We start from the raw sequence: 18675 nt of genomic DNA, 5'->3' as shown, positions 1-18675 counted from the left end.
ATCTTGGAGCTAAGCAGGGTAAGGTTGATCAGTGCTTGTACTGCACCTCCCTGGCCCCTGCTCTTCCCTGGCTAGGACAACACAACACCTCCAAGAGCTTTAGATACTGCTGCTTTTACCACAGTCCGTCCCAACCACTGAGTCATCTTTTGACTTGGGGAACAAGGGAAACAAACAGGACAGAAAACGGGAAGCCAGTGATCCAAGGGAAGGGAAGGGTTGTTGTTCTCATCACAGGACTCAGGGTTATCAGCCATCTTCATTCATCAGACAAGGCACAACACATTAAGACTCCTTCTTGCTACTCATTCCATTTGTTTTGATCATTCGACCCCTACAACCTCCCCCTAAAACTGTTTTTGGTACTAACAGCACAGTACAAAGAGAAATGAGTGTATGACTTCAAGTAAATCTCCACTGTGAACTGCACAACTTTCCCCTTTATCACGGGCAGGATCTAAGTAGACTCTCAAGGAAAGTAACAGAAGAGAACCGGCCAGACCAAAACAACCTGCAAGAGAATGTGTGCTGTATGGAACAGAAACTAAACTTGCTTGAAGACAGAGACAGACAGACAGACAGACAGACAGACAGACAGACAGACAGACACACACACACACACACACACACACACACACACACACACACACACACACACACACACACACACGGGGTGTCGGGAGGGGGGGGAAGCACGTCACATGAATCGTCCTGTTCAAAACCCTCCAACACAGCTTTCCTCTTGCCACCTCTTTGTGGCACACCATGCTATAAGATATAGCTGTTACCATCTGCCCCTTCTTCACAGGCTCTCTAGATCAGTTCTAATGTGACTGTTAAAGTTTCCTCAGAAAAACTTTATTGTCAGCCTGTACTGCCAGATACAACATGCCTGCCTGATACCTGTGAGCCCAGGCCTCACCCAAGGTCCTCTAAGTGCCCTTCAGGGCGACCCACACCCAGGAGTTCAGTAGAAGTAACTACTGTGCTACTCCTTAACTAGCTTCCTTCAAATAGGTTAGTATTGAATTTGGGAGGAACTCCTTTTGACTATAAAAAACCTAAACTTCACAGCTAATGAATCTTTTTTGCACAATTGGATCCATCACACCCCACCCCAAATCACCAACACAACAATTTGAACATGTTAAATTTTATTAAAAATATTAACATCATACAAATATTCCAATACAATTAAGGTACACGAACACTGTACCAAAAGCAGGTTTTTCTTAAAATGATTAAATGTAAAATGCCTTGTAAATGTCCCAATTTAGATATATACTGTATGAACACCAAAATTTTAGTGTTTGTAGGTACTTTCAGCCTAATTCTAGAACTAGCCAGAAAATATAACTCTAAACACTTTAGTGACTCATTAAAGCATATTCTACCTATGTTCTTTAGCAGGCCAACCTTTATCTGTGACAGTAAGTAATGCTCTAGGGCCCTGACATGGCTGCTACATAAAATGGAAGATCTTATTTGAACAATTTAAGTGTTCTTCCATAGTGCCCCTTCCCTTTCTGGTCCCATTAAGTGTATTTTGCTGCAAATGCATACAGTCCACACATTTGCACTGTTATTTCTCCTAACTTACATAAGCCTGTCAAAACATAAGTGTCATAACACCAACAAAGTTCCCACGAAGCATGCTCTTTCGTGCAAGCATTCACGTTCTACACCCCATTTTTTTTCTAGCACCAATATATCACAAAAACACAAAACTTTAACCCAACCCTGAAATTGCTAGTTATTCTGATTTCATTGTGATACACTGCTAGCCATTCTACGGTAAACTGAGAGCCAAGCACTTGCATTCACAATGCTGACTAGTACATGTGTAATACCTACAAGACACTCATACTGACAGAAGGCAATGCTCCACATGAATACTCAAACAGTTCTTCAGACCCGAACACCCATAATTACTTTTAATCAATATAATTTACAAATTATACCAAAATTATTTTTGTCTAGTTAATGAATTGGTTTCCCTGAATTCATAATCATGAAATGCTGGGAGGCTAATTATTTTGGGGGTGGGAGGTTGTACTACTACGGATTGAACCTAGAACCTTAGGTACATTAGGCAGGTACTGCACCGCTGAACTACATCCCAAGACTTAACTTTTTTGAGGCAAATTTCCATTATGTTGCCCAGGCTGGCCTGAAGCTCATAATCTCTTTTTGCTTTGTTTTGTTTTTCAAGACGGGATACTTTTTTCTGTGTGGCAACTGCTCTCTTGGATTTGCTTTATGGACCAGGCTGGGCTCAAAATCAGAGATCCACCTGCCTCTGCCTCCTGGGTGCTGGGATTACAGGTGAGCACCACTATACTGGACTGCTCCTCATCTTCTTTCCTCAGACCCCCCCAGTCCTGGGATTACAAGTAAGCACTACCACATGTGGTACAGAGTGTGAATTTCTAGTAATCTCAAGTGTTAGATAATTCTAGCAGTATTTATTAATCTAGTCAGTTGACAGGACTGTGAAGGTTGTTTTTCTTTTTCTTTTTTCTTTTTTTTAAATATAGGACAGGGTGCCGAAGACCAAACTTAGGGCTTCCAACATGTTAAATATGAGCTCACCTTTATATTTCTGTTCACATTCAAGGTCTCAAGACATTAGTCATGTAAACTTCCTCTGGATCCCAAGTTACCATTATCAAGGTATCTTTAGACAAATACTACCATTTTATTAAATTGCCAAAACTTTCAGGTTTAATTTTGCAGTATTAAAGTATTATAGAACATATATAAGTACATATACACACATGCTATTTAAACCATCCAGCCTAGGCAATATCTTTACATTTTTACTAAAAATTAGTGTGCAATATGTATTAAAATGCTTATAAACTAATTTATCCCATAAAAATGTAATAGATATGATACCAGAAAGACTAAAATTACAGTAAAATAAAATATCATTATCACTTTAACAGATGCTCTAGATTGTAAGGGATCTGGCTTGAAAAATTATGACTGAAACATTTCATTACTTAATATCTGTAGGTCATTCCAGTTGATTTACTAATCTTATTATATGTTCCTATTGAGAATACAAATACTACTTAAAATCTTTTTCTATAAGTACAGCATAACAGCCTCCTTAAATCATGGGTAGCATTTTCCCACAATTAATGCCCCACTAGTAAATTAAAAAAATAAAAAATAAAAAATAAAGGAAGGAAGAAAAAGAAATAGAAAAAAAAAGTTCTTACCAACAATTCCACTGGTTATGGTCCCCAGCGAACCCCACCTAGCAAGTCGACATCATGACATGTCAGGGCAGGGCAGCCTCAACCTCGCTTCCCTGATAGTCAGGTGATAAAAGGAAGGAGTTAAAACAGGAAAAGAACACTTGCAGATTTCTGGACAACATCTGAAAATGATATTTAAATTTAAAAAAAAAAAAAAAAAAAAAAAAAAAAAAAAGCAAAACCAAACAAAACCAGAGCTTCTGGTAACCTCAAAATAATAACAACAGTAATGAATATATATATGTATATACACACACACATAAACACGTATTTTAAAAAGAAAAAATTTCTAGAAAGAGTACCAATAACTACTTCAAATTAATTAACATTAAATTACTGAACAATATATCAAATGAGTTAATATTTTAAATATTTTAAGGCCTTGTATTTGCATCTCAAAAATAAGACATGATCAACAAAGTTCTAATGTCAAAGTAAACATGTCTGGTTCATGGATCTGTTATTCTGACTTCACAGTCAGTCATCCAACCAATGGCTCTGCCAGAACTCTACCCCTAAGTTAACAGAAGCTCCCATTTTAGAGAAACAAATACATTTATATGTCCAGTGCAGTCTTTCTATAAGGCTTTCTCTTCACTGCTCATTTGGGAAATTTTAAATAATCAAAGTGCAGTGGAAACAGCAAGTACTGTCCTGGGAACAGTTCAGTAAGACTGTCTTTGAAAAGCAGACTTTTAACAAATTTACAAATCTTTATAACAAACAAGGAATAGCCTTATAGCAAGTATTTACTGGGAGGGTTTGGTTTTACAAATAATACACAATTAATAAAACATAGGTATGACTATATTAAATGGGCAAGAGGCAAATGATGTAATGAGTTTCAAGAATAATTTTATAAGGCTTTATGATAGGAGTGGAATTTTTCTAAAATTTAAAATACGTAATTTACTTTGATGTATGCTAACCTTTGTAAGAGGGTTCACATCCTAAACCAAAGTCCATGAAAAAACTGTCTTTAACTAGGAGAAAGCATTGGGCTTTCTTTTGCAGAATAACCACAGTTAACTAAGAAAAACAAAAATCAATTCTGTTGTACTTTTTTAAAAAAAGGAACTTTAAAACCATAACTCATTCTCCTTATCTTTTCATCAGGCAAAACTGAATTTAATTAGAAATCTGGCAACTTATTAGAACTTTTGTTTTAATAAGAACACCTTCATATAAATATACACATTTAAACAACTGCTATAAATGAGTGATCAAATAAAAATTTGCATTCCATTATGGAGAAGGAACAGCCTTGTTAATGCCAGGAGGATACCTACAAAGAGGCCTACCTCAATATAGGTATTACTTCCCAATACTCATTTAATCTGACAAGCTTATAAGTACAGCTTCATCAACTAGGTTGAGAGGGAGGGGAAGATGGAAAGGTAGGAGTCCCTCAGAACTCATGATTTGCCTATTTACTTACAAGTAAATAAAATTCCCTAGTGCAAATCTACAACTTCTCTTGATTAACATTTGTTCAATTTCCATGAAAAGGTGAGCAATAAGTTTACTTTTTTCTGAATGCTACAAGAGATAATTCCTATGACATAAAATAGAAAAAGCTCTAAAGTGAAATTTTATTTAGGGTCACTGATTCTTAATAAGTAAAACCTATGAAGCAAAGATTAAAATCTCTGCAGATTTATTTTTAATTAGTGAGAGGGACAAACAAAGTGCTCACTTACAGTTTGAAGTAGAATATACAATTAAAGAATTTTGAAATGGAACTTGAGTTTTACTATTTTTACTGAAGTTTGTATTGTAGGATTATTGGCAGAAGCACAATAAACTGCTCTTTTGGACTCACTTCTATTTCCTTTCATGATTTTCTTTATGACTAACATCTAATTAAACATTTTAACATCAATTAATTACATGTGTGTGTGATATAGCACACTTATGGAAGTCAGAGGACACTGGGGACCTGTCCTGTCCTTCTACCGTGTGAGTTATTGAGATCACACTCATAGTCAAGTCTGTCAGCACTTGCTGGACCATCTTGTTAGCCCATAACATATATATTTATAAAAATTAGCAATGAAAATTTTACTTATATATTTTGTTCTTTGCATGAAAAAAAAATTAGTACTTAAGAGTTTAATTTACAGTCAAGGTTTCAAATTATTGTATTTTCAAAGTTTAAAAGCAGCATTTAAAGAGTATCTGCTCTCTTTATTAGTATACATGGGCTTAAGAAAAAATTTTAAACTAGGATCAAAATCTTATTAAACAACACCCATGTTAACTACAGCAGGCCACGGAATTCCTTTACCAACTTCTACAAAATAAAGCCTGTTAAATTATTGTGCTATAATGAGTAAATTTTGAAAAAAAGAAATAGGTATTTGGCTTTCATCAGCAAATGTTAACTTTTAAAATTCAAAATGAAGTCACAAAACTAAAAATGTGATTGATTGACTGTGCCGACAAGGAAGTAAATGGCTTATGATTCTGAAACCTAAAACTGTGATCACAAAAGACACCAAACAGGAACAAAGAATAAAACAAGAGAGCCCATTTTAAGTATTCCTCAATGGCTTATGTCTTATCATTTAAAACATTAGAGGTGTTAGCGATGCAGCTCAAGGGTAGCATTTGTGTAAGGCCCTGGGTTCAATTCCCAGCACCAAATGGAAAAAAAATTTTCATAATGAAAATTTACATTCTTCTCTTCTCGTTTAGCAAAAAGTTATTAGAACAGATCAGAATTTTTAAAAGAAACAAGGAGATACATAATGCTGTCACTTGGCCAACAAAAACATAGCCAATAGACATGGTAAACATTTAAAAAGAAAACTATTAGCAGAAAGCCAAAGGCATAACCACTTGATATTAAAAAGCCTCTTCTAAGCCATGACTGCTTCCCAAAGCAAGATTATGGGGCGATAGGAATCACAGTCCTACATCAGTAAAACCGGGGTGCTGATTGTGAACACTAAAACTGGTTTAGTCCACAGTGCAAAACACGTCACAATACTAAGTTTTCTTTGTATGTATTTTTACTTATCCAGCAAATAAGGTCTTCAGTCACAAATTATTCTTGATTTGAAAGGATGTGGGTCAAAAAAAATTGTTGTCTGCTTCCCCAGCTCCATTTTGCTTAAATGAAATTAATCCAATACCTGTTCAAAAACCTTTGAGTCTGTTTGTTTTCTTTTAAGGATAAAATTTCAAAAAATTAGAAGAGATTATGAAAGAACACCAATCAATGAAATGGTATTTGGAATATGTGAATTTAGAAAACCCTCAAATCTAATATCCACAATACATGATGGAATAGACAAGAAATTTTTCATGAATTTGATCACTCACATAGGCAGTTCTATTTGAAAACAGTATTCCTTCAGGATTATGAATAAAATAATGTTTTAGGACACAATTGAATTTGAAATAGGTAATGTTTTGAATAGATTTTTGAGTTTTATTGAAATCTTACATGAACAAGAAATTGGAAATACAATCACATCAAAGAACAAATTGTCACGGCTTTGACGTTTAAGCCAAACAAATTTTGTAGGGCAGATTTCAAAAAGGTGTGAAGTTATAACAATTTAAAAACACAGTTAACCTGCTTCTAGGAATGCAAAACATACAGTCATAGGTTATTTTCAATACAAGGAAACTTAAATCTGTTTGCTTTAACTTCTTAAAACTACTAAGACAGAGCACTAGCTTGTACTTTTATTTACAGCATACTTCATACTCCTATGTAATCTATTCCAAATCCAAAAAAACAGAACTGTCCAAACCAAAGGTTCTGTAAAATCATGATTTAACAGTTTGTTCTGAAGCTAAAATGAAGCCTGGAACGATAAAAGCATTGTAACCCACAGAATAAGGGAACTCTGCAAGCCCAATAATGTCCAAGAGCATTTAGAAAAGAAGAAAAATAAAAAGCCTTGAGTATATACACAATAGTGACTTCTTCAGCTGAATACAAATGGCAGCAAACTGCTACTTAAAGATGAAACAGTTACGCCAATTTTGTTTTGAAGAATGTAGATCTAGAGCCAATCGAATCTTGCCAGTATCGTTTTCAAACCCTCACTTGTCTATTTCCACTGTTGCCCATAAGTATCCTGATAAAATTCTTGGTTGTCATTATTGTAACCATAGTTACCAGAATAGTCACCACCTTGCTGAAGCGGCTGCTGAGCGATGGGTTGGGAACCCCAGTTCTGTTGGTTGTTGGTCTGACGACGTTTGGAATCAGGCTGGTTGTACCCATCTGCCTTTCTCTTGCCTCCTACATTGCCCCCTCGATTGCCCCGAGCGCGAGAACCACGGCCTCTCTGCTGTTGTGCAGGACCCCCTCTGCCACCCCTTGAGCCTCTTGGTGGTCCCAAAGGTGCCCCCCTCTGTGAATAGCCAGCTCTACCTCTTGGAGGTGGTGCTCCCCGCCCTCTTGGTGGTGGTGGAGCACCTCGCCCTCCCCTTCCTCCTCTTCCTCTTACTGCATAGCCATCATCATAGCCGTAGTAGGGATCTTCATAGCCTCCACGATAGTCGTGATAATCATAACCATAGTAATCATCATAGTAGTCTTCATAACCATAATAATCTGGAGGGTAGCCATATCCACCTCTCCCTCCACCACGACCTCGACCTCTCATTGGAGGTGGCATTCGAGGAGGAGGGTGATAATAATAATCTTCATACCTAGCAATTGAAAGGAAGGAAGGAAATAAACAACGCATCAGTTTATTTCAAGATTCATCCTGGCTTTATTAATATGATCTGTTACCAAAGTCTTCTTTAGTCAAATAATGAAATATAAACTCACGCAGAGCTTCTGGAGGCCTGTCTAGCAGCTTGGCGTTCTTTCCTTTTCTTGTCTGGTGGCTTAGCTAAGACAATTTCAATTTCTTCCCCTTCTATTTCTTTTCCATTCATTTCATCCATAGCCTAAATTATAAAAGTAAATTTACTGTATAAGAAACAGTATTTTAAAACATAATTGGGGAAGTAGAGACCTGGCTCAGCAGTTAAGGGCATTGGCTGTTCCTTCAGAGAGCTCCAGGCTCAACTCCCAGCACCCACACGGCACCTACACCACCAGTTCCAGAAATGTGACACCTTCTTCTAGTCTCCTTGGGCACCACTCATGTACATAGGGCAGACATACATGTAAGCAAAAAACCTATGCACATAAAATTAAAGAAAAAAGTCTTGAGAAATCATGAACATCATTGTATTTTAGTAAGCATTTTAACTAATAATTTAAAAAAGTTAATTATTTTAACTTATAAGAGTAGCCTAGCTAGAAAGAACTCTTTCCTTCACCTTATGTTTCATACATAAATTACTGCTGACAATAAAAAACAATGCCTTCCTATTATAATTTGAGGAGGTAAAAGAGGGGCTGGAAAGATGGCTCAGCAGTAAAGAACACTTATTGCTCTTGCAAGACACTGGTTCAGTTCCCAGCACTGACATGGTGGCTCACAACCATCCTCAACTTCGATTCTTGGGGATCTGATATTGCTCTTGTAAACTCTTGAGGGCACCAAGTACACATATGGTGTGTACGTGCACACGTGTACACACACACACACACACACACATACCATACACATGAAGTAATTAATCTAAAAGGTATTCTTTAAAAAAAAAAAAAGGGCCAGGCGAGGTGGTGCACGCCTTTAATCCCAGCACTTGGGAGGCAGAGGCAGGTGGATCGCTGTGAGTTCAAGGCCAGCCTGGTCTACAAAGTGAGTCCAGGATGGCCAAGGCTACACAGAGAAACCCTGTCTCGGGGAGGAAAAAAAAAAAAAAAGGCGAAATTTAGCCAAACTCCGTAATTCCAAATTCTCAAACAATCCACTCCTGGGAAAACACCTGCAATACAAATCAACCAAAAACTAACTCTTCAGCTATCAATAAAGATATGACATTCAATATCCAAGTCTTGACCCAACATTTTCAAGGATATGAGCTTTCCTTCACATCTAACATAGAACTTATTATGTCCAAACTAAAAGCAGAGCACAAAAAAAGCAACCACTAAGAAAGCAAAAACTGTTTTTCCTCATTAAAAGACAGTTTCCACGGCTGGCCTGAAACTCTACACAAGAGGCTGGCCACAAAGTCATAGAGAGCCACCTGCCTCTGACTCCTAAAAGCTGAGGAAAACACTTAAAAAAAAAAAAAAAAAAAAGTGTGGGATATCAAACCCAGAAGTCTTGAACACACTATGCAGAGTTTATCAATGAGTCACAGGACTGCTTCAACTAAAGCAACCTGTCGTCTTCCTGCGTTAGGACTTGTAACCTAGGTGGTAAAACATTTGCCTAGCATGTCTGAGCAGTTTGATGCCCAGCACAACACAAAGAAACATGATGATTTGGGGGGGGGGGGCGCGACCTAATTGCTCTATCTATCCTGATCATCCCAACTTTCCGATTACAAATTTTATCATTTCACAGGCTTCTTTTGCAAACCATCCTACAAGTTCTTGCAAATACTTCCTACTAACCCACTCAATTATTTAGTACCACGTCAAAAGTATCTATAAAGTATTATATGAATTTATCAAGTGTGCTCTATATCATTAGAAAAGGAAGGGCCAGGCAGTGGTGGCGCACGCCTTTAATCCCAGCACTCGGAATATTTTTTTTGTTTCCAAGACAGGGTTTCTCTGTGTAGCCCTTGCTGTACTGGATCTTACTCTCTAACTCAGAGATCCATCTGCCTCTGCCTCCTGAGTGCTGGGATTAAAGGTGTGCACCACCACCACGACCAGGCTAAGCTATGAATTCTATAGTCAGCACTTCAATAGACCTCAGCAGATCAACAAGAGACAGAGCTACTGTGTTACTGCACTGGGGTCACTGGGGCTCCATCATCAGCACTTCAAACACAAGGAAGCTAACAAACCCTGCACACCAGGGACTCTCTAACCCTACTTCAAAGCAGCAGCTTGGGCAATAGAGAAGAATGTTAATTCCGAGCATGGCTGTTCTGGCAAAAAGATCACGTCCAAAGACCTTCTAGGTCCAAAGGTGAAATACATACACACCTTTAATCCTGGAAACAGAGGCAAGCAGATCTGAGTTCAAGGCTAGCCTGGTATAGAGGAATTTCAGGTAAAGAAAAGCATAGGTCTAGGTGCAGTGTGGTACGTGCCTTTAATCTCAAACAATGAAGGTAAAGTTAGTTTGTAGAAGGAAGCACCTATGTGTGAAAGTGATGTCAATTGAGTGGCAGAGAAAGAAATGACAGAATAGAGTATGTCCAACTCTCACAAGAAGAGGAAACAGAAGTTACTTAAGAGACAATGCAGAGAATGAAGAGAGAAGAGGCGGTTTACTGGGACAATAACAGAGAGACAGGTTGCAGAGTGAAGACAGACTGAGTCAGAGAATGAGAAGGAGCCAGCCTGGTCTACAAAGGAAGTCCAGGACTACACAGAGAAATCCTTGTCTCGAAAAACAAACAAACAAAAAAGCTACTTTATGTGGCTGGAGTGATGGCTCAGGTTAGGAGATGGCAATGAGCCTCCAGAGGACCTGAGTCTGGGTCCCACATTGGGTACTCACACCCACCTGTCACTCCAGCTTCAGGGAATTCTGGACTTCTCTAAGTGCCTGCACACTCACATGTGCACATGCTCTGACACACACACACACACACACACACACACACACACACACACACACACAACACATTATTTAAAAATCTTAAACTAAAGTGTCTACCAAGTTTGAAATTATAGCAAGGAAGAGTTGGAGAGATGGCTCAGTGGTTAAGAGCACTAGCTGTTCTTGCAGAGGTCCTGAGTTCAATTCCCAGAAACCACATGATCGCTCACAACCATCTACGATGGGATCTAGTGCTCTCTTCTGGCCTGCAGGTATACATGCAGACAGAACACTCATATACATTAAATAAACAAAATCTTTTAGGAAAAAAGAAAACTAGCCAGGAGTAGAGGTGCACGCCTTTAATCCCAGCACTCGAGAGGGAGAGACAGGCATGAATCGCTGTGAATTCGAGGCCAGCTTGGTCTACAAAGCGAGTCCGGGACAGCCAAGGTTACACAGAGAAACCCTGTCTTGAGAAAAAAAAGAAAGAAAGAAAGAAAGAAAGAAAAAAGGAAACTGACAAGGGGGAAAAAAAAAAACCACCCAAGATTCCTACCTTAACAGCAGCTCCTCTATCTTCGAAATGAACGAATGCATAATCTTTTAACTTCTTCACTCTCTCCAGTTTTCCAAATTCAGAAAATGACTTTTCTAGTATTTCTTCTGTCACCGTAGTAGCCAAATTTCTCACAAATAAAACCTTCACCTAATGGAAATAAATACACAAAATTGGCATTAAAAATTTTTTAGTTTGAATCTTTAAAAAATTACTTCTTGTCTTCATAGTGTGGGCTTTCGGCTTTTCTTCTCTAAACCAGCAAGTTTAAAAATGCAGTCATGAGAAGTCTGAGAAACATTAAATGATTCATTCTCACTTTAGCTACTACTTTACTAAGGCTTTTTAAAAAGTCAAGTTAAATAAACTATTGGCTCCTGTCTTTTCTCCCAACAGAACAGCTACCACTATCAGGCACCAAAACATAATTATCACTGTTAATTCACAAATTTATCACAGCTCCAAAGTACTCCTCAAAACAAGTCTGTTTAACCCTTACAACTGTGGATATTCACATAAAAGCTACACAAGAAACAACCTACTTGGGTTGGAGAGAAAGAACAAAATTTTGAAACAATCTACAATGCGTAAATCACTTATAAAAGAAGTATTGATGGATTAAAAAAACAAAGTATATTTTTCGCACCATACACCAAGATAAACACCAAACAAATCAAAAGTGTAAAAAAGTAATGTGGGGCTGTATATTAGAGGAATACAAGGGTGATTTCTTTATAGAGTATTGGTGGGAGAGAAGGGGTAAATGATATGATTATAATTTCCCAAAAAAGGACTAAAATTTTAAAGTTTCACACAAATTTTAAAAAGTACTGGGGCTGGGAGATGGCTTAGTGATTAAAAGCGCCAGCTGCTCTTCCAGAGGACCCTGGTTCAGCACCCACACGGCAGCTCACACTGTCTGTAGCTCCAGTTCTAGAGGACTTGACACCCTCACACAGACATATGGACGGGCAAACACCAATGCACATGAGATGAAAAAAAAATTTTTTTAAGTACTGATGAGAAGCAACTTATCACTAAACATCTAGAACCCAAATGAAGGAATAATACTATGTAATGAGAACAGTGGTATATGGAAAAGCTATCATCAACAAAGTCAGAAGACAAAAGACAAATATAAAAAACTTGCAACTTCCAACACAGTGAAGCATCAGGGCCTAAGAAACTAAGAAAAATAGGCAAAACTCCTGACTACATAATTCATAAAGAAATACAAGTAACTCCTCATATATTAAACACTCAAGCACAAACTTAGTAATAGAAACAAACTACTCGCAGCAGTGAGCAAAATGTAACTTTGGGGGCTGGAGAGATGGTTCAATGGTTAAGAGCTCTGTCAGCTCCTCCAGAGGTCCTGAGTTCAACTCCCAGCAACCACATGGTAGCTCACAGCCATCTATATTGGGATCTGATACCTTCTTTTGGCTGTAGATAAAGCACTCCTATATATAAAAATAAAGAATTAAAATCTGTTTTGTCTAGTTTGAGGTACATCTGCTACAGAGGAAAGCATGGGACTATCTTGATTTACCCTTCAGGCTTCCTAAGTGTCTATCCTACAATGTATTTGCCCTCTATCAACACACACGGTACAAGCTTACTTACTGTACTAGTATTGAAGATTATAAACAGTCCAATGCCCATCTAGAGCTAAGTATGCTATGAACATCAAAAAGTAAGAAGAGGGTTGGGGATTTAGCTCTGTGAGAAAGCGCTTACTAGTGCTCAAGGCTCTAGGTTGTCTTAGCTCTGAAAAAAAAAAAAAGGAAGTCTATGAGCTGACAGAGAGCCAGGATCTATACGGGTACCCAGCACATGAGAGGCGGAGGCAGGTGGATCACTTAGAGTTCCAGGCCAGCCTGGTCTACAAATCGAATCCAGGATAGTCAAGGCTACACAGAGAAACCCTGTCTTGAAAAACAAAACGAAACAAAAACAAAAAGAGCATTCTTTCCCGACTCTTCACATCTCTGAAGCTGAGATACAACATGTAGTCCACAGACATAACCACCATGACAATTTAACTGGCAGCATCATGTAACTTTTTAGTGTTATACATAATAATGTTATATCTTGTCTAAGGAAATTCTAAAAGAGTAATCCACAGATTATTAAAACTGCTTTACAGAGAGCTAGGCATGGAGGCGCACACCTTTAATCCCAGCACTAGGGAGGCAGAGGCAGGCAGATCTTTGTAAATTCGAGGCTAGCCTTGTCTACAAAGTAACTCTAGGACAGCCAGGGTTACACAGAGAAAGCCTGTCTCAAAAAACAAAAACAAAAACAAAAACAAAAATTGCCGGCCAAGCGTGGTGGTGCATGCCTTTAATCCCACCACCCAGGAGACAGAGGCAGGTGGATCGCTTGAGTTTGAGGCCAGCCTGATCTACAAAGTGAGTCCAGAACAGCCAAGGCTACACAGAGAAACCCTGTCTCGAAAAACCAAAACCAAAACAAACAAACAAATAAAAAAACAAAACAAAACTGCCTTATAGGAGTCATGGGACACATGATGGTAGGGAAAGTAGATTTGCGTATAATTTTCTGTGTAATTTTTTTAATCCTTGAATTAAGCTATTCAAACAAACTCCAGCTCCACGCCTTAGGGAGGACACGGCTGGGAAGGACAGAGGGTCATGGGTGGCCAGTAAGATGAATGAAAATAAACCTGATAATTAAAAAAAAAGTTATTCAAACAAAAAATTTAGCATACCTACTAAACAAACTGTTGCCTCAGAAAAAGAGCTATATGATTCACAAAGATTTGAGTCTAGGCATAGTAGTATACACCTTTAGTCCCAACACCTCTTTTGGGGAGAGAGTGGGGGACATGGTGCGAATCGCCTAATCTATCGAACAAGTTCCAGGACACAACTACAAAGAGAAAACCTCTCTCAAAAACAAAACAAAATTAAAAAAAAAAAAAAAAGAAAGAAAGAAATTTAGCGTGCTGGCAGACTGACCTCTAAACTAGACAGGCTTCCAGCAGTTTATTCACTTTCTGGAACGCAAGTGTAACTAGCTCAGTGATAGTGTCAGCCTCATGTGTATGAGGCTGTAGGTTTGATCCACAGCAGCATCAAAACAAGATATAAACAAGTGTAGAATTGTACTTTACAATGTTCAAAAGTTCTGGAGTGTGTTTCATTTGTACAGCATTTGCTAAGCACTACAAGGTCTTGGGTTTGAGCTGCAGCACTGCAAGAACATAATTTAAATATTTAGTAAGGAAAAGGGCACCTGAGAGTTACACTTAGGTTTTAGGTTTCAGTTGAGTATAAAACTGACTCAATTTGCCAAAGGGCAAACAGAGCAGAAGCTTTACCAACACAAAGTGTGAAAGCAACTAAGGTGCCAACTTTATTCTATTTCAAATTTACAGAATCCTCCTTGACCCTCTGAAATCTTGTTTTCATGGATTTGGGGGCGTTTCCTTTTGTTTAAAACAATGTCTCAAAACTAGCTATGTAGCCAACAACAGCCTTAAACTTTTTAAAAAATTAATTAATTTATTATTATACAATGCTCGGCCTACACGTACACCTGCACTCCAGAAGAGGGCATCAGATTACATTATAGATGGTTGTGAGCCACCACATGGTTGCTGGGAATTGAACTCAGGACGTTTGGAAGAGTAGGCGGTGCTCTTAACCACAGAGTCATCTCTCCAGCCCCAGCCTTAACTTTCTTTTTTTTTTTTTTTTTTTTTTTGCTTTTCGAGCAGGGTTTCTCTATGTAACAGCTCTGGCTGTTCTGGAACTGGCTCTGTAGTCCAGGCTGGTCTCGAACTCACAGAAATCCACCTGCCTCTGCCTCGCAAGTGCTGGGATTAAAGGCTTGCGCCATCACCGCCTGGCTAAACTTCTGATCTTATTGTCCTAACCTAGCAAGTACAGTACCACCATGGCAAGTTTTATTTGGTACTGGAGGTGGAAACAAGCCTTCTTGTGTACAATGTTGCCAAGTGCTCTTCCAACGGAATCCTATTTTGAACCAGAAAACAACAGTCACGAGATTAAAATCTTGCCATTTTCTGCCACGTTGGTACACATCTTTAGTCCCAGAACTTGGGAGGCAGATGCAGGCCATCTCTGAGTTCAAGGACACTCTGGTCCTAAAACCAAGCTCCAGGACAGCTGAGAGATGTTACACAAAGAAAACCTGTCTCAAAAAATGAAACAAGGGGCTGGAGAGATGGCTCAGAGGTTAAGAGCATTGATTGCTCTTCCAGAGGTCCTGAGTTCAATTCCCAGCAACCACATGGTGGCTCACAACCTTCTACAATGTGATCTGATGCTCTCCTCTGGCCTGCAGATGTACCTGCAGGCAAGAGTACTGTATATGTAATAAATAAATTTTTTTTAATGAAACAAAACTTGCCACATTTTCTATTTTTGAACTTCCACTTGAAAGGTTAGCAAGATTAAGTGAAAAGTGACTGATAAAGCAAAATTACTTGTTCCACCTTGAGATCTCTGGGGAATTTTACTTTTCCAGGGTATATAATACCCCTTTTTAAGTTTTATTTTTAAAAAGCAGCAGAGACTATGCTTTGTCTTCCAGGTAGTCAGAGCTGTTGTGTAGCAAATAAAACACACGACATCCAAGGTCCTGCCACTATGTACTGGAACAAACAATAGAGACTGAAATGAAATAAAGAACCAGGGCTCTTCAGAGTCCTAGTCCCTTCTCTGGACACTCAGGGAATGTGAGACAAAAAGCAGGAAGCAGAACTCCTGAGAGCCTCTCAGGTTCTTCTCAGTGCATCACCTCTGTTCAACCCAAAAATGCCTGTGTGTACAAAGATACTACACCTTACTAACATAAACCAGAGTACTCCAAACCAGCTAGAGTGAGCATATGCCTCTTTAAAATCTGCAATAAAAAGCTCAAAACCTTTCTGTCATGAAGAATCCTATCATTAATTTATGGTCATTGGTAAAGTTGCATCCCTGAGAGAAAAGCCATAAGTGAAGTACACAAACTCACTGCAAACAACAGATGGAATCCCTTCAGTCTCAGGACCAACCAAAGAAAAGAACCAGGACGCCAAAGAAAAGACCTTGACAATGAGGAGCCTGAGGGCCCGCCCTCCGTAGATATTTTAAAAGTCCATTTTGCCACTACTAAGTATCAGCAAGCATGGCAATCTTTTGTCCTTTTTATGGGGACAATACTCTAAAAGAAGCTATATACATTAAGTTAACTATAAATCTAAATAAAATATAACTCAAAGCCATATAATAAAAGTCATAGCGTAAGGGCTGGAGAAATGGCTCAAAGGTTAAGAACACTGGCTTCTCCTCCAAAGGTCCCGAGTTTAATTCCCAGCAACCACATGGTAGGTGACAAACATCTATAATGAGAACTGGTGCCCTCTTCTGGTGTGCAGGCAGAACACTGTATGTGAAATAAATAAATATAAAAAAAAACAAAAAGTCATAGCATGAGCTAGTCCAAACCCACACTACCAGCACTCAGGATTCTGGAGCAGTAAGATTCTAAGAGGCCATCCTGGGCTATACAGTGAGTTCCAGGTCAGTCTGAGCTATGTAGACAAACTATCCAAAATAGAAAAAATATATATATTATTAGCCAATGTTTTGTATTTTTAACGCTCAGTGTGTTATGAAATACATATGTAAAGAAATTGGATTTCTTTGACACATCTGATCTGGAGGAAATTAAGCAGATGCTATTAAGACAGGCTACTACATTAGTGTTCCATCAGCTTCTTTTTGCTCTTCTATTACAGTAAACAGCTACAATCTGTATTTACAATCACAAAGTCCCAGCTTTGAGTTCTCCCAGCCCCAGGTCACTGTATTTACCTTAGCCATGACTTCGGGATCTGGTTCTTCCACGGGGTCAGCCCATTCAACTGTAACTACATTTCCCCACACTTTTACTTTTCCACTCATCAGCCGGCGTCTGGCTTGTGCTGCTGACTTGTGATCCTCATATTCAAGGAAGCAGAACCCCCGATTCTTCTTTTTGTCATCGGGTTGATGATAGAGAATAACGTCCACCAAACCCTCTGTTAAACCAACAGCCAGATATATAAGCCAAAAGCATCCACCACACGTCTAGCGATTAGGCAGACCTAAATCCACTTGCCAATGAGCAAAACAAAAACAAAACAAACAAAAAAAAATTTGAAGAAGCCTCACAATAGTAAACATTAGATCAGCATTATTTGATGCAGAGTTTGGGACAGCAGTATGTGCTTTCTATTGATTTTTAAATTCTCTAAGTAGGTCCAACTACTATGAAGTTTTGCAATTAACAAAACTCGACCTCATAATCAGACATTATCAGGACCACAAGACTCATATTATTACATAAATGCAAGAGAACTAACTTCAACAACTAACTACAAACCCAAAAACAAACAAAAAACCCCTCCTCTTATACTCAACTTCATAGCTACTATTATTTCATGAACAAAAATGATTAATAATAATTTGAGTCTATCCCCTCAAACCTTGGTCCTTTCCGTTGTCCCTCCATGTATGTCCTCCTCTCTAGGTCAAGTGAACTAACCTTAAGTCCTTTCCATGCTTTTTTTGTTTGTTTGTTTAGTTTTGTTTTTCGAGACAGAGTTTCTCTGTGTAACCTTGGTTGTCTTGGGACTTGCATTGTAGACCAGGCTGACCTTGAACTCACAGAGATCCACCTGCCTCTGCCTCCCAAGTGCTGGGATTAAAAGCGTGGGCCACCACCGCCCAGTTTTCTATACTCTTATAAACAAATGTTTCTTCCCCCCTCCCACCCCAGGCTAGATTTCTCTGAGATCCGTGTGCATGAGCTACTTAAAATGCCTTGGACAAACTTCAAAAGTCCAAAACAGTGCTACTACACCCAAAGTATATTTTCCCTAGGCTTTCCTATATAATAAACAAGTCATACATCAGCTAAGTCCTCAAACCAGAAAATGACAATTCTCCTTTTTTTCCCTCTATTTCATCTCTACTGCCCAAATCCAACACATTTACTTTTTCCCAATCTCACTATTACCCCATCCATGCTTCTCTCGAACCTACTACTAATCCTGACGACAGCTCTAAGTCCATATCCACAAAGCAATAGAAAAAGCATTCTGTAAAGACAAAAAATCTATCATTTCATGCTTAAGACCTCCAAACATCTTCTAGTTCTGCATGCAATAACATAAAATTTCTTACGTGGTCTAAGAGAGCGCTGCCTACTTTATCTCATATAACTACATTTCATT

At 38.5% G+C, this 18675-nt stretch overlaps 1 protein-coding gene across 3 annotated transcripts in view; it reads right to left on the bottom strand.

The window, feature by feature from the left end:
* Window positions 1-6679: 6679 nt before the first annotated feature.
* The window catches only part of Hnrnpr (heterogeneous nuclear ribonucleoprotein R), a 30866-nt gene continuing 18870 nt past the window's right edge, over window positions 6680-18675 (bottom strand). For all 3 annotated transcript variants that reach the window (XM_051172091.1, XM_051172090.1, XM_051172092.1), the window contains 4 exons: window positions 17273-17478; window positions 11421-11570; window positions 8065-8186; window positions 6680-7940 (listed from right to left, as the gene is read on the bottom strand). In XM_051172091.1, coding sequence (XP_051028048.1) covers window positions 7334-7940; window positions 8065-8186; window positions 11421-11570; window positions 17273-17478 — 1085 coding nt within the window. In that variant the 3' untranslated portion in view covers window positions 6680-7333. The remainder of the gene's footprint in view (window positions 7941-8064; window positions 8187-11420; window positions 11571-17272; window positions 17479-18675) is intronic.

Source organism: Acomys russatus, chromosome 29 (genome assembly GCF_903995435.1).
Source record: "Acomys russatus chromosome 29, mAcoRus1.1, whole genome shotgun sequence".
Taxonomy (NCBI): Eukaryota; Metazoa; Chordata; class Mammalia; order Rodentia; family Muridae; genus Acomys; species Acomys russatus.
The sequence above is the reverse complement of the archived record's forward strand: the minus strand, read 5'-3'. Positions and strand labels throughout refer to the sequence as shown.